The sequence below is a fragment of the Microtus pennsylvanicus genome, chromosome 15 (genome assembly GCF_037038515.1).
Source record: "Microtus pennsylvanicus isolate mMicPen1 chromosome 15, mMicPen1.hap1, whole genome shotgun sequence".
In the NCBI taxonomy this organism is placed as follows: Eukaryota; Metazoa; Chordata; class Mammalia; order Rodentia; family Cricetidae; genus Microtus; species Microtus pennsylvanicus.
The window spans coordinates 33,947,853-33,965,273 of record NC_134593.1 but is presented as its reverse complement, the minus strand read 5'-3'; the positions used below and the strand labels follow the sequence as shown (position 1 = coordinate 33,965,273).

General features: G+C 43.2%; 1 protein-coding gene across 1 annotated transcript in view; it reads left to right on the top strand.

Annotated features, from left to right (window-relative positions):
• Positions 1-17,421, top strand: part of Lrrc63 (leucine rich repeat containing 63) — a 33,398-nt gene that overhangs the window by 10,123 nt on the left and 5,854 nt on the right. The window contains exons 6-7 of the mRNA XM_075949233.1: positions 5,629-5,765; positions 12,439-12,522. Coding sequence (XP_075805348.1) covers positions 5,629-5,765; positions 12,439-12,522 — 221 coding nt within the window. The remainder of the gene's footprint in view (positions 1-5,628; positions 5,766-12,438; positions 12,523-17,421) is intronic.

Sequence of the window (17,421 nt, the reverse complement as noted above, 5' to 3'; positions counted from 1 at the left end):
TTTCCTGTTTGTATTCCTTGATCTCCTTCAATTGTCTTACCGTCAAGATAAGACTTCAAATACTATATTGACTAGGTATAGAGAGGGTGGTTATCCTTGCCTTATTTCTGATTCTAATGGAACTGCATTGAGTTTGTCTCAGTTTAGGTTGATGTTGGCTGTGGCTTCTGGTGAAGGAATATTTTCTTGACTGTTGGTGTTTTTACGCTGGGGTCTAGGCATCTGGAGTTGTACTTGAGGTGTGTATTGGCTTGGCTTGATATCTGGTCTTGTCTTTGTTGGGTGGGTGTTCAGTTCTTGGGTTATTGTTCCTATCTGTGGGTCGTAGGCAAGTGTGGTGGTTGTGGGTTCCCTGGTAGAGTAGAATATTCTTTTGTGGATCAGTGTGTCAGAAAAGAATAGTGATGGACTAAGAAGTAAGGCTGAGAAGAGCTGTAGGAAAGAGCTAGGGCGACCTTAACTTCTCACCAAGAAGCAGAGCTCCCCAGGGAATGGAGATGAAGGGAGGAGGGGTTCCCAGCAAGGCACCACAAGACTTACAGGAAGGCTGAATGTATCATAATGGAGGACAGACAGAAAGGGTAGCAAAAATTGCATTCCTGATTCCTAGTCCAGTTTGACCTTTGGGGGTCACTATTAGAAAGAGTTTCTGGGGATGGGCAATTAACACAAGGAATGACTATGGGTTAGAAGGGAAGGCTGACAGGGTCGGCTGGAAAGAGTTAAGTTGGGTTGCTGCCATGAGTCCCCAGAGAATCAAAGCAACTAATTCTTAATCAAGGAGTCAAGGAAGAATCGAAATAGAAATTAGAGAATTTTGAAGATGAATGGTAGTGAAAGCAGGTGTCAATATTTATTTGGTGCATCTGAAACTGCTCAGGTGAAAATAGACAGCTGTAAATACCTATTTTAAGAAAGAAGTATCTTGCCTGGTGGTGGTGGTGGCACACACCTCTAATCCCAGCACTGGGGAGGCAGAGGCAGGCATGTTTCTGTGAGTTTGAGGCCAGCTAGGATTGCACAGAGAAACCCTGTCTCAAAAAACAAATGAACAACAAAAAACTAAACAAACAAAAATAAAGAAGTATCTCATAGCAATAAAATAACCTTCCAACTTAAGGCATCAGAAAAAAAGTGAACTAAACCTTAAAGAGACTAGAAAAGGAATAATAAAAGTTATTATAGGAATTTGAGAACAGGAAATCAATAGAGATAAAGCAAAAAATGCAAGAGTTATTAATGTGGGATTCCCCTTTGTATGTTCTGAGTGTTTTATTACCGTTAGTTAATAAAGAAGCTGCTTTGGCCTGTAGCAGGGCAGAACATAGCCAGGTGGGAAATCCGGACAGAGATATAGAGAGAGAGTAGGTGGAGTCAGAGAGATGACATGTAGCTACTGAAGAAGAAAGATGCTGGAACCTTACCAGTAGTGGGCCTCAGCCTCATGGTGATACACAGATTAATAGAAATGGGTTAATTTAAGATGTAAGAGCTAGCTAGAAATATGCCTGAGCCATTGGCCAAACACTGTTGTAATTAGCATAGTTTCTGTGTGATTATTCGGGTCTGAGCAGTCAGGAAATGAACATACAGTCTCTGCTTACAAGTTACTACTTTGAAAAGATCAACAAAATTGACAAGGATTACATAGAAAGACCAAGAAAAAAAATACAGAAGATTCAAGTTCCCAAAATCAAGAATGAAAGGTCACTGTTGACCTTACAGAAATACCAAGAAAGAGCCTAGACTTTTAAGTAACTATTCCAACCAATTTAATAACTTAGATGAAATGAATATATTTCTACAAACACTATAAGAGCAGACTAAAATATGAGTGATTTATTACAATAGCTTCAACAATAATTTTAAAACATTCCACAAAGAAATGTTTCAGTATAGATGATTTCATGAGTGAATTCTTTCAAATTATCTAGGAAGAATTAACACAATCTTTCACAAACTCAACAAAGAGAAGATGAGAGAACATTTTCCATTTCAAACCATCAAGCCAATAATAGCAAACATCAGCCATAACAAGAAAAGTAAGTACAGAGTATCATCATGCCTGTATATGTCATGTCCTCAGCCATATTTCATGTCCTCATGACATGTTTCCAGTCCAACATACAAAAGCAATTTCACGCCACAACCAAGTGAGATTTATCTCAGGAATACACAGATGGCTTAACATAGAAAGGCTGATATAAGATTAAAACATGAAAAGAGAAAACACAATTATCCCAATAGATATCCTAGAACACAGCTGAGACCGTCATCACCTTTTCAATACCCAGTCCACTCAACACGTAGGAATAGAGGAGACAACCCTTGCAAACCCTCACAGCTAGTGTACTTGATGATAGAAGACTGGAAGTTTGCCTCCTCAGGTCAGGAACAAGATGGAGATGGACATTCTGACTTCTTCTGTTCAACCTTGCACTGGACTATCTAACCAAAGCAATTGGCCAAGTGCTGATATCTATCCAGATCAGAAAGAAAAAAATATGATTGACTATATCTACAGCTTGACAACCAATTATCCCATCAAGATGCATGAACATTTTATCTCAACTATATGAAACAGTTTTGAAGAAGAGAAGATATGAAAGCCATGATATGATATGCAGGTGATATGACCCTTCATACAGATATAGTAAATCCAGTAAAATACAGTTATAGTGTGTACTTCCTGAAAGGTTGCAGAGCATAAGGTTAATGCAGAAAAAAGTCAGCTGTGTTTTAGTATGTCATCAGTATGCAATCTTGATAAGAAAATTCCTAAAACAATTTCATTTAAAATCACATGAAAAAGAATAAAATATTTAGGAATAGGGTCAACCAAAGTTCCATACCTACCCTGTGAAATTTCAGTTGGAAAAAAAATTAAATGAGACATGTATAAGTGAACAAACATCTCAGGTTCACTGGTCCAGAGGTTTGATATTCTTCTGATGATTATGATTCCAAATTAATTTACAGCTTAATTCAGTTTTACATTTCCATATGAAAAAATTGATGGGCATGAAAGAGTGTATCACCTGGCTATGGTGAATCCTGCTCAGGGGGTATTTCCCTCGTCTTTATCTGATGGTCTTATATGAAAATATGAGTCAATAAAAATTTAGGACTTTTCCCAGACTGAAATACTCTAACCTGCAGGGAAGCCCTTAAAACAGAAATAAAAAAAAAAAAAGACAAACAACCAAACAAACCCAACCAAACAACCAAACAAAGCAAACTCAAAATAGCTTCAGGAAGTCCCTGAAACTAACTAGATTCACTACCTCACTACCTGCCCCCCCAAGGAATAAGCGGTAAAGACTGCCGAGAGTCACCATGGGAGGAACAAAGCTGAAAAGAAGATCCTGAGCTAGCATAAGTGCCTGGAAGAAACAGGCTGGCCGAGCTGCCAGAAGCGGTTTAGACCAGCTGAGTGTCTTGGAAGGGATACTCTCCAATCTGCTGAACTGCCTGCAGGTGGTGCAGTGTGTTTCAGGTTCCCATGAGCTGTCACCCGTGCTGGGGCGGGCTTTGGTGATGCACCTGTCATTTCTGCGCCTGTATGTAACCGCTCACTCATATTCCTGTAAGTGACCCCCGATAAAACTCATTGGACTTCGTCCGTCTCCAGGCTCGTCATCTCTGCTGTGGACTCCCTCTCTGGGATGTGTATGTTGTGCCTGTTATGCCCGTGTCACGGGACCGCCCCCCCCCAAACGAGACCACCACAGAACCAGTATCCGATGCAAACACGCTGGGATTATTGATTACAAGTTAGCTAACTCAGACTGTAATCCAACACACCGCCACAGTGGGTGAGGGAGAACCGCCCCGAGGCTTTAGGGTAGGAGGTTTTAAAGGGAAAAGCAGCAAGCAGGACGGCACAAGCCTTGGCATTTCGGGATTGGGTAAAAGGATACCACTCTTGAATCTGTTGGTTGAGGTATAGGGGAATTTCAAAACAGTGGTTAATCAGATACCTCACTGACATTTGAAGCAAGCAGATGTAAACAGATGTTGCTTGGGTACCCTGGTGGGTCGCTTTGACCAGGGCAGGTACAGTTTCCTGATAATGTTTATGACTTTGCTGGGCTGCATTCATTCCCCTAGTTAGGTCCTGTCTAAAATAGAGTTCTTTCTCAAAATGGAGTTTGTTCTACTCCTTCAGTATCTTTCCAGGAAAAGTCTTGTCACACAATTGTGTGTGTGTGTGTGTGTGTGTGTATCTGACTGTGTCTGTGCATGCATGTGCACATGCATGTGGGTATCCATGTAGGCCAGGAGAGGACATTGGACCCCCTGCAGTTACAGGCAGTTGCCAGCTTGGGTAGAAGGTTGAGACCTCCAGTCCTCTTCAACGGTAGTGAGTGTTCTTACCCTCTGAGGCGTCACTCCAGCGCTCCGAGGATAATTCTTAAGTCAGGGACACATAAACAAAGTAAGTTTTTCTGTCTCAACATATCATCATATTAACCCCAACCTTTGATTTTGAGGACTTTCTTCTCTTAATTCATTTTATTCCAATTAGTTCGTAAATTAAAACACCACATGGCCTCTCACCCCGTGCATCGCAGTGAACGTCTGTCCTAACTAGAAGGGCCATTCTGAAGCCAAGGAGCCCCCACTCAGAGGTTTACACTTTGACCACCAATTCCATTTTCATCAGCTTCTCCACCACACATCCACACGCTTCCGAAAGGAAAACCAGGCCCTATCAGCCATCCTGCCTACCAGGACAACGTGGAGTCTGAGCCAGGACTCTAGCTCTCGTCAGAGAAGTTTTCTTCTTGCAAAATACGTGGCCATTGACACAGAGACTGTCAACTGGTCAGGTGCCGAGGGTGAGAGACTCTGGGGTGCTCAGCCTGAAATGAGAGGCGCATATTGCACCCCCTGCTATACAGCTCGGGGTCTGTGTAGAAGTGGGCACTGGAAAGGTCGTAAGAGCTGGAGGTGGTGGATGACTTCATGGGAACTGTTTTCCAGCAGGGCAGATGCACCGGTGAACTCACGGAAATTACCACAGCATGCACGAGGCTGGTGCAAACCCGAGCCAAACCTGCTTCCAGCATGGAGAGGGAGGTGGGCACAGCGTCCCACCCCTAGCTGAGGCCATCAGCATTTGATAATTGCTTGGTGAGGGAAAGGCAATTCTCACTAATGCTGTGACCCACCAGTAGGTCAACCACACTCCACAGAGTCTTCAGTGGGTGGAGGTTGGTGGGGAGGGACAAGGCATGCTGATGAAGTTGTATGGGTCCGGAGGAGGGAGTGGGGTGGATCTGAGAGGAATGGGAGAAGAAGGGTGGATACGATCAAAACTCATTATATGGAAATCTCAAAGAATTAATAAAGTCATTATTTAAAAGGAAAAAAGTATGGCTGATGAAATTAGAGCTTTATAGCCTCCTTTGTGACTCAGACGTCGCCCCCCCCCCCACTCATAACTCAGTGCTACCCTGCTTTGGTCTTTTTTTCTCAAAGTGTTTATGGAGCCACACGATATGAGTCATCATGGTTTTCTACACCGATCTTACTGTATTGGTTTAAAACATTTATAAAAGGCACACATGAGAGTTTGTAGACTTCTCATTCAATTAACATTTGTTTTTCTTTTCTATTCCCCAGATACTTCAGCTTAAAAATCTACAAGTACTGAAACTGAGAAATAACCCTATCAGAAAAATTCCTTATGAAATCCAGCAATTGAAGTACCTTAGGAAATTCTCCATTGCCTTTAATTTTATTGCAGAGCTTCCTGTTGGGTAATGTAAATTATTTGTATCTATTTTACTTAGTTGTAAATTATTTAGTAAAGTCTCCGTTTCCCTTTTGAAAGTGGCTAGAAGCATTTTGCCTACTTACAAATTCTCATTCTGGTACCATTAGCAGATTCGCTTCTTACTGTGTGAATAAAACCAACCCGGCCGCACAGGGCAGTTAGGATGGCTCTGGTGAATACAGACAGAGCCCTGTGCCTCCCGCTGACAATGCTTTTGCATATGGGAAACACCGCACTGGGCATTAGGAGCTTGCAATGTGTGCTTTATTACTGAGGACGACGGCCCGAGGTTCTGTAGAAGGCAGTCTGTGCTTTCTGGCCCTTGGTTTTCCAGTCTGTAACAAGAAGACGGATCTCTATGATGGTTGAGAGCCTTTGCGTTCTAATAAGAATGCTGACCTTGAGTGTAGGAAGGTGGCGTTCTCTCTTAATGCTTGAGGGAAATTTTAAACTGAATCTTTAACCAAATCACCAAAACCAGGTATCTCTTTCAATTAAGAGTTTAACAAGCTGAATGTAGTAAGTTAAGGGGGTGTGTGTGCACGTATGTCCATGCACATGTGTTTGTGCGTGTTATGTAGATGTAAATACACATAGCTATATCTGTATTATATATACATAACTATATATATTCATAGGCAATACAGCACCTAAATATGAATTCATAACACATAATCTGTAGTCATAATCACATACTTTAAATAGTCCTGTCACTGAAAATGTGACAGTCCCTATGGTAACTAAAATTTGGTTGTAATTCAAGAGTCAACCTTTGTCATTGTTACACACTGGCCAAATTGCATAAACTGTTGGTTACAATAAAATGTTTCAGGTACTTTAAACATATTAGTATTTCTAAAGCAAAGTGCTATTTTTTACTAACTATAATTAGATGCGCATGTCTATCAAAAACAGATTGGCAGCATACTAAACTCAAAATAGAAAACAGTAGTACAGTCTTACCGATTGCAAAGAAAACACAGAGCAACCTCTGACATGACGGGAAATGCTTGTTCAGTGAAAACTCACCTAGAGGGATGATACCACAAAAGATGCCATTGCACCCCTATTTAAAACTGTCAGCCCTCTCGCTTGCTCAGCCAGGGAGACCTGATGGCACTGTGGCAGGATTTAGGAAGCAGCACCTGAAACCAGGGAAACGCAGTGAACCGAGCAGGTCTCAGCATCCTCGAGTCGGTTATGCCTCCAGACCCATTTCACACTCTGGTCGTTACTGTCTGAAGTAGTCACACAGATGTGCAGTGGACATCCCACTTTAATTCTTGGGCTTCAGCAGATGTTCTTATACAGCTGCTGTGCGCTGCCGGGGCTCCTGGTCCGTCGGGAAGACAGACAAGTCAATATAATTAACAACATAAAAGTATGGAGCTGTGCCCTGTAAGCTCTGCGGACAGGAAAGGGTAACATGGAAGCCGTGCTGTGGGTTCAGAGTCATTCCCTGAAAGAGAGGGTGCCCAACCAAATGCAGCTTCTGAGTTGGCTCCATCTCGGGGGTGGAGCAAAAGATGGTCATTCCATGAATGGGATAGATGTTTCTTGAATGAACAGAGTTCCAAAGCATCGTATATAATGTAGGTTAGAAAATAGCAACTTTTTGCTAAATTTTGCAACCTACAGGGCAGAGCCAACTCAAGTGATAAATGGGTCTTTGTGAGGTAAGGGGAGGAAGTATACTTTACAGAATGACTGGCCATCATGGGGCTTTCTAGAGGGCAGTGGTGGAGCCAAATTCTCCTTTGGTGACACTTGTAGCAGTGTGAAGAATGGCTCTGTGAGAACAACTAGAGTTCACAGCGACCACTGGGGACCATCAGAGTGGTTGAGGCAAGAGAGGAAGAGAAGGTGGACTTGGGCCATGGAGTGAGCACTGCAATATCTAACACTGGTTAAGACGTAGCAAGTAAAAGAAAAAGAAGCATCTGGGTTTAAGGGTCAGAGTAGGGGCTGGGGAAATGGCACAGTTCTTATGTGCACACACGGCTCTTCCAGCGCCAAGCCTTGTTCCCAGCACCCATATTGCGTCGCTCACAACCGCCTGGAGCTCCAGCTCCAGGGGATCACATGCCCACTTCTGGCCTCTCCTGGTATCCACACGCATGTGCACAGACACACAAATAACATATCCAAAAAAGTCATGTTGTGCACTGATAGATAAGAGGTAGTTACAGCGACCAGGGTGAAGGGAACGCCCGGGCTATACAAAGGCAGCCAGATGCATCATGGAAGACATGAGCGGATCCCTTCCTAGGAGGAGGATGGGAAGAGTCAAATACAACAGAGAAGCCCAGTCAGACGAAAGTCAAATGGTCAGCGCAGAAGCCACAAAGGGAGTTTGTGGACAGCCTGAGCTACCCTGCCTCAAAAAACGAAGGAGATTGCCTTTTCCTGTTATTACTTGCTTACATTTTTACTTAGGATTTTTATGTACTGAAGCTGTTTTTCCTTTTCTCTGTCACTTGGGTGACTAAGTTTCTCTAAAAGTATGGCCTTTCTAGTCATGTGACATCTGTGTGCCACAGGAGAGAGAGCCCTGCTCCCCAAGGCCAGGTCAGTACCGTAGATGCTGAACCTTGTGGAGAGCCACTCATGGCCTTGACGTCATTTTCTGTTGGCAAGGCTAGGCTAAGTGCACTTCATCTCAAGAACACTACAAAAATCAAGGGGAAATAGCTTTGTAAATTGTTTTGTAAATTCCTCCAGTTATTTCTAAATCCTTTTCTTTTCTCCTGAACCTACATTTCTACAATGAAATAAGACATCTAGATCATTGAAAGTTTCTTCCCCTTTTATGTAAAATAGATTTTTTTTTCTCATGTAATATATCCTAATTATGGTTTCCCATCCCTCTGCTCCTCCCGGTCCCTCATCACCTCACCTCCCATCTGAATCCACTCCCTTTCTGTCTCTCATTTAGAAAACAAGCTTCTAAAGGATAATAATAAGATAAAACAAAAGAAAGGAACACATTGGAATTAGACAAGACAAACAAAGAGAAGGAAAAGAGCCCAGAAGAAGGCACAAAGAACTTTGGGACCCACTCATTCACACACTCAGGAATCTCACAAAAACATTACATTGGAAGGAAGCCATAATAGATGCAAAAGACACACCCGTGCAGGAGACCATGAGGTTTGCCCAAGTTGATCAGAAGGCCTTGTTTCGCTCACGTTCTCTAGTCCCTGTGGCGCTTATGTACTTCCTCCTTTTCTGCTGGGTTCCCTGAGCCCTGAGGGGAGGGATGTAATAAAGACTTCCTGTTTAGGGCTGAGTGTCCCAAGGTCTCTCACTGTGGGTCTCTGGATTTGTTCCCATCTGGCCGCTGGAGGAAGCTTCTGTGATGGAGGCCGAGCAAGACACTGATCTATGAGTCTAGCAGAGGTCATTGGGAGTCATTTTATTGCTGTGTTCTTTTAGTAGAATAGTAGTGTTTGTCTTTACCCTACGTCCCTGGGCCATCTAGACTCAGGTTCTCGGTACCCAAGTTGTGTTGGGTGTGGGTCCCATCTCCTGGAGTGGTCCTTAAGTCAAACCAGATTTCGGTTGGCTCCTCCTACAAGCTTTGTGCCTCCGTTGCACTAACATATCTTGCCGGCAGATATCATTGGGGCGTTGAGACCAGTGATGTTGAGAGACATCAGTGAGCAGCGTTTGTTGATTGTTGAGTATGATTGACTCTTTGGGTTGGAGTTTTCCTTCTAGCCTCCCATGGGACATTATTTGTAGACAGATATTGCTTAAATTTGGTTTTATCATAAAATGTCTTATTTTCTCCATCTGTTGTGATTTGTGATTGACAGTTTTGCTGGGTATGGTAGTCTAGGTTGGCATCTGTGGTCTATTAGAGTCTGTAGCACATCTGTCCAAGCCCTTCTGGCCTTTATAGTCTCCATTGAGAAGTCAGGTGCTATTTTAATAGGTCTGCTTTTACATATTACTTGGTCTTTTCTCATTGCACCTTTTAATATTCTCTCTTTGTTCTATATATTCAAATGTTTTGATCGTTAAGTGTCAAGGGGACTTTCTTTTCTGGTTCAGTATATTTAGTATCCTGTATGGTTCATATACTTTGATGGGCATCTTCTTCTTTAGGTTAGGAAATTTTTCTTCTATGATTTTTTTAAATATATTTTCTGGGTCTTTGCTCTGGGTTTCTTCTTCAATTATTCTTAGATTTGGTCTTTTCATAATGTCCCAGATTTCCTGGATGTTTTGTGCCAGGAGTTCTTTTTTTTTTTCTTCCTTTTTATTTTTTAGATTTAACACTTTCTTTAACCTGTGTATTCATTTCATCTGTTAGGTTTTCAGTGCCTGGGAGTCTGTCTTCCATCTCTTGTATTCTGTTGGTGAGGCTTGCCTCTGAGTTCCTACGTTTTTCTTTTCCACATTCCCCTCAGTTTAGGTTTTCTTTATTGATTCTGTTTTTACATTCCCAGGATCTTGACTGATTTTTCCTCGTTTCCTTCCACTGTTTGTGTTTTCGTAGATTCCTCGGAGAGACTTGTTCATTCTCCTTTAAAGACCTCTATCATATTCATAAAGTCTATTTTAAGGTCTCTTTCTCATGCTTCAGTTGCAGTGCTCAGGCCCCGCTGTGGTAGGGTTGCTGAGCCTGGTGGGGACAGATTGTTACTGATCGTGTTTTTACTCTGGCATCTAGACGTTTGGGTTTGGAAAGATTGTAATTCTAGGTGCTGATACCTGGTATTGTCTTTTTTTCCCCCCTTGATTTCTATTGACCTCTCTAGTTCTTAGGAGAGTGTGTTGGCCGTATGTTGTCTAGTAGGAAATTCTGCTGGGATCCTGACAGATGTGGCCACTGGGCTTTCCAGATAAATCTGTTTCTAGGAATGGGAATGGACTGGGGAGGTCCAGAAAGGGGAGAAAAGCAGGATGAGCCACTGGGATCTGCTTAGTTCCTGGGAATGGAGCAGAGAGTGAGGAAAGGCCACAACAGGCGATCTTGTACAGAGCTGGGAATGAGACTGGGCCATTGGATTTGGAGGAGCAGAGGGAGAGTGAGGATCTGCGATGGGTCTACCCTCCTCCCTGACTGGTCTAGCCTGTGGTTCCCAGAGAGTGTCTCCCGGAGTCGGAGGCTGGGATGATGGGATAGCCTAGGGGAAGGAAGTTGGAAGGGCAAGATCTCTGTGATGTGCTGAGGCAAAACAAACAAATAAACCATGATCTCGAGTTGAAAGCACAGAGTAGATAGTTCAGCATTTTCTTAACAGAGATGAAAAAGAAATTGTCGGTGACCACTGGACCACAAAGGGTTATCTTACACTTCCCTAGTCAGTACCACCAGTTTCTCAGAGAAAAGGACTTTAGATCAGCTGGGCTTCATACATTTCTGATTTACTCGGCATGACACAGGATAGATAGAAGTAGAAGATGGAATTCCTGGTCTCTAGGACCTCATAGTTGTACGATGGCACAGGGGCCCAGAGAGGTGAACTCTCACACGGAAGTGTCGGCTCTTTTAGTTGAAAAGATCTGGAGAGAGTTCTGTGCAAAGAGACAGCATCTGGGTTAAGATTTCAAACACGAGAAGACAATGACCAGAGTTAAGTTTGGGGAGACGCTGCATGAGGTTTGGAGATAAGTAGGAGCTGTTTGTTCAGATACCTGGAACACATAAACGGTGGCTCACGGGAAGTATGGGATGGAGAGCCACAGGCAAGCTATGAAGTCATCAGGGCGGGATCCTGACGCTCTCCATCTGCCATGCTGAAACAGTGGGAAGCTGGTTAAATCCTGTACTCACACTGCCTTAGTAATGTTTCAGGTCATTTGTGCAGGAAGAGGTGGCCTTTGAGAACAGGATGCACAGTGTGGGGGTGGGTGGCGTTACCAGGGATTGTGATCTATATCACACTTTGCTGTTCAATTCCAGTCTTCCAGAAACGATTTGTTTGCATCCCCCTAGGAGATAGACCCATGGTGCTGCTGTGGCCACTGGATCTAGGACTCACCCTTATTCAGAATGACCCCATCTAATTTGAAAATAATCATTACATATTATAATTACAAATATGGTCACATTCTGCGGTTTAAGCGGGCCCAAAGTAAGAGCTAAAGGATGCCATGGCTCTACACCACACAACTACAGCATCATGAGTCTGCCCAAATTCTGGGTAGCCAGAAACAGAAGCACCACAGCCTCCTTGGAAGAAGACCCTGTGAAGGCAGAGACAAACGCAGCTGCAAGCCAGGGAAGGCAAGGATTGCAGGCAACCCTGGGCAACTAGGAGAGATGTCGCCCCCAAGAAGGACATTGTTCTTCCCACAGCTGGATTCTGGAGCTCTGGTTCCTGAACCACACATGGGAAGCTGCCGTGCTGCTGCTTCTGGCTACCCAGAATTTGGGCAGGAAACAAACATAGAAACCAAGAAAAAGCTTTGGCTGATAAAAGCTTCTTAGCTGTCTTTTGCTAAGTAAGGCTTTTCCCATTCCAATTTCTTCAAGCAATCATCACGGACAGAAGAATCATTTTGGGAGGTATTTTGTGGAATGGGTACTACCCATAATGAAAAGTAACTCTCAGTGTCTTAGGAAAATGTTTAATTTCTAGATGTTTTCATTCCCAGTGACAAGGACTAGTCATTACTAAAACTAACTGTTCTTTCTATTTAAGGTTATTTAACCTGGCTTATCTTGAGGAACTTGACGTTTCCTACAATGAAATTTATAATATTCCGAATGAAATCCAGAGACTCAGGTACCCGCAAAGCAGTAGTTACACAGAAAATGACCTGCCCCCCCTCCCCCAAGGATGTTTTGGTAATGAGAGTGATGAAGGACTTAGTCTTTCCATTTGTTTCAGTCACAGAATTTAATACGGGAATCATGGACTTTATTTTAAAGTGTAATTTGAATATCTAGTGTATAGTGTCTGCAAGATGTATTTTCAATGATTTTTATAAAAGTAAAATGTGGTAGCCGGGCGGTGGTGACGCACGCCTTTAATCCCAGCACTCGGGAGGCAGAGGCAAGCGGATCTCTGTGAGTTCGAGGCCAGCCTGGTCTACAAGAGCTAGTGCCAGGACAGGAACCAAAAGCTACGGAGAAACCCTGTCTTGAAAATCCAAAAAAAAAAAAAGTAAAATGTGGTGACCTTTTAATACAATAACAAACTATTTTTGTCAAGTTTTTGGCATGAGTATATATAGCTCTTATACATTTCAATATATATAATATTCAAGTATGTATATTATATAATATATATAAATCACACACATATTATATATGCATGTATATATAATAAAATTCTTTTACGAATTAATAAAAGTCCTGAACTTAACTGTGTTCTATTTTTTGTTTTTGAGACAAGGACTCACTATGCAGCTCTGCCTGATCTGGAACTCACTATGTAGACCAGCCTGGCCTCCAGTTCATAGAGACCCACTTGCCTCTGTATCCCAAGTTCTGGGATTCACAGTGTGGGCCACCATGCCTGGCTCTGTGTCTTATTTTTATTATGAATTTACAATAATGACTAATATGGAAGATATTTTTCAGTAGTTATTTAGTTTCACTAATTTGAAAGATTATTTGGGGGCTGGAGAGATGGCTCAGTAGTTAAGAGCACTGCCTACTCTTCCAAAGGTTCTGAGTTCAATTCCCAGCAACCACATGGTGGCTCACAACCATCTGTAATGAGGTCTGGTGCCCTCTTCTGGCCTGCAGACATACACACAGGCAGAATATTGTATACATAATAAATAAATATTAAAAATAAATAAATAAAAGATTATTTGTCATAATCCTTAAGCTTATGTTATGGAATTGCCTGTCCCTCCTTCAGCATCTACAAGCGCAGACTTAACACATCAATTGCAGTTGTCTTGAGTTACAGAGAATTTTGTTGGAAGTGTTTACTTTCTATTTTAAAACAAGTGGTTGGTGCTAGAGACGTGGCACAGTGGTTAAGAGCACTTGCTGTTCTCCCAAGTTCAGGTCAAGACACCGAGGGGCTGGTTCACAACCCCTTCAAACTCCATCCAGAATTGGATGCCTTCTCCTGTCCTCCAAGGGCACTGGCCTCACACGTCACACACACACACACACACACACACACACACACACACACACCCCACATGCACTCACACACATAAACACACACATCACACACACACGTAAATATAAATGCTAAATCTAAAACACTATATACTCAATCTTTCAAACTTGTAAAACATTTTATTTTAAATTACATATCTGTGTGTGTGAGGTTGTGTCCGTGTGAGGACAGGTGCCTGGAGTGGCCAGAGGCACTGGATTCCCTGGAGCTGGAGTTACAGGCAGTTGTAAGCCATCTGCTGTGGGTGCTGGGAATGAAACTCGGTCCTTGGCCAGCGTAGGTGCTCTTAGCCATGGAACTGTCTCTTCAGCCTCTCAAAACTTACTTTATGTCCTTCATAAGAATGTGTGCCTCATTTCATAACTTTCATAATAACTGTCTCCAAGTATTTCAAATTGTGTTTCTTTATATAATATTTCTCTTATTTTCAATATTAGCTGATTAAGGTAAATACAGAATAGAAAAGAGGTACTGTTTTAGCCTAAATTTTAACAAATCAAGCTGTGTAACCAAATTTCATTATTAGTTCTCACTGCCCGATTGGTTTCCTAGGAACACAGTTATATTTTCAGCAAAATAAGAAAATTCTTCCCCAGGTTTTCCAATGTTCCTGTCAATTTTTTTTGTGTAGTAATCTTTATATTTTACCAGGAGAATGCAGCCTATTCGATGTTGTTATAATAGGTACAGCTATTTTTCTATGTACTTACTTGTCTTTGTCATGGTCTCTGTTGCTGTGAACAGACACCAGGACACAGCAACTCTTATAAAGGAAGACCTCTAACGGGGGCTGACTTACAGTTTCAGAGGTTTAGTCCATTACCATCATGGTGGGAATCAAGGCAGCATTCAGGCAGACATGGTACTAGAGATGGAGCTGGGTGTTCTTACATCCTGAGTAACAGGCAGCAGGAAGTGGTCATTCTTTACTGAGCATGACTTGAGCATATATGAGACCACAAAGCCCACCTCCACAGTGACACTCTTCCTCCAACAAAACCTCACCTCCTAACAGTGCCACTCCCCTTGGGGGCCATTTCTTTTCAAACAATATTACTTTACCCTGTACCTTTCTTGCTGGTGATGTGTTTGGATACTGTTTTTTCCCTGTCCCCTGCTTTATTTTGGAGCTTACCAGACTTGCCTGATAGGCTATGGGCCACCTCGCCTTTTCCTGATGCCCCAGCTCTTAGAGGATGCCTTGGGCCATGGCTGTGTCTGGCATTGCAGCTTCCAGGCAGCCCAGACGTCAGAGTTCCTCAGCCTGGAGGCAGCAGCAGGGTTCCAACAGCCCTGGTCTGGGGTCTGAGACTTCTCTCTGGAATACTTTGGTGATCAGAGTCTGCAGTTTCTCTTCTGTGGTTCTTACAGCTCTTCTCTGGGCTCATCTCAGATCCCCATGCCCTCTTGCCCTCTCTCTCCACCCACTGGCCTCCTTCTTGCTCAGAGTTGCCATACTGCTGCTCCCACACTGCTGAAAATAGGAAAGATTCCCTCAAGGGAAACTTTATATTGTTAGGGAGTTTGTGACTCCTGGGAAAAGACCATAGACTCAATCCAATTATAACAAAGAGATTTATTGATTATCTGCTTTCAGGATGAACAATCTCTGAGCCAAATTTGAGATTGAAGGAGGGGTGTAGGGAAAGGTTTCTAAAGGGGAAGACTGTAGGAAGCCAAAACTAGTCTGTTCTGCCAAGTTAAGTGGTTAAAGCAATTCAGAACAATCTTTGGGTGTCTACGTAGGCAAGTTACAGAAACAAAAGTTAGTCCTATCATAGTAAGTGAGTCACGGACAGCTGTACTGTTTGGGGTGGGGGTCACTGAGCCAGGGTTGTTGTGAGCTTCTCTTCCAGGAACTGGAGTCAGAGACACACTGCTAGCGGGTACCAAGGTGGATACCTAGCATAAGATGTGGTTTCTTTAGCCTTCACAGTATCACACCTAATGGCCAAACATCACAGGAGGAAACACAGGTGGGTTTCTGCGGAGCGGACTCACTGAGCAAGCCCAGGCACCCTGTTTATACAGCCCAAGAAGGGACAGTAGGGAAAATCACACCTTTGCCTCTTAGCACCAGGCACAAGCAGCTGCTTTCTCTCCCTCTCTGGCATCAACATCACCGAGGCTTGAGATTAGTAAAATATCTAGCCCACACTGTTTGAAACAGTCCTGGCTGAGTCTGCACCGAAACTGTAGCCATCGCCTGAGATCACCATGTAGTTTCTCAGAGTGTGTAGAATGTCCAGCTGGCTGGTCGTGGCACAGGGGTGCATGGGTTACCTATTTGACTCCAGCCTTTTTGGTCCAGGCAGCCAGGACAGTAAGTGAGGGTTCAGCAGCTGCTAAGCAGTCGATCTTCCCCATTCCCAACCTCTTTCCTTAAAGGAACACCAAGATAGGAAGTGCTCACAATATACTCCTGAAGTGACATCATTAACACTAGTACCGACTTTCAGTGTCTTAAGCTTGCTTAGTTTTTGCCCATGGCCCTAAGGGTAGGCAGAGTATCCTTTCAACTGTCTCATTCTCACCTCACAGGCTGGAAGGGGAGAAGGGGTCCTTCCTTGACTTTGTGTATAAGGGAGTTTAACCCATTTGTGAGAACCTAGTCACTTCCTTGAGGCTCTGCTTCCAGGTATCTTGAGAGGAAGACATTCATTGTAAGACTGTAGAGGCATTCTTCGTGTGGTCATGTGCTCTCTTCCCATCCCACCTCCATTCCCTGGTGCAGACACAGGGCTCTAACTGGCTCTTTCATTATGGTCTCTACAGACTTATTCTTAGTCCTGCTTCATCCTGCCTGCAGGAGCCCCACCTCCACTACCTCCATTCCCTGGGGACTCTGCATCTTGGAGCAGACCCAGGGTATCCTTGGCTCTCTCCTGCCTCCCTTCTCAACCTTTCCTCCTGACCCATCTCTATTCCTCGATGTCATACATTGACCCACAAAGATAACGCTCTACCAAGGACCCTGCAGCCAGCACACTTACTAAGGCTGCAGAGAGGGCAACAGGAACCGAGCAACAGAACATGACCAACAAAACATGACCGGATAGTTACACCAAGAAACGCTTCAACTATAACTCTAAATGCCTGGATCCTGCTGCAAAAACACAAAGATGGACATCTAAGTCAGTGGACCTCCTCCAGAAGCCAGCAACCCCACGGCAGTATTCCCTGCGAAAAGAAATTTAGATGAAACACAAAACATGGACTTCAAAATAGCAATTATGACTATGTTAAAGGACCTTAAGGACCACATGAGTAAGTACCTTAATGAAGACCGTGGGAACAGAAAGAATAAGTTGAATGAAATAGCGAAAACAATTCAAGCCATTAAAGTAGAATTGGACAAAGAAGGAGAATCACTAGAGAGAGTCCAAATTAAAATAAACCTAGAAGTGAAAAACTTAGATGTCAAACAAAAGCCTTAGAGGTAAAGCCGCACTGACACCAAAAGATTACAAGACATGGAAGAGAAAATGTCATGTGTTGAAAACATGGTAGAAGTGAATAGCTCAGTCAAAGAAAGTGTTA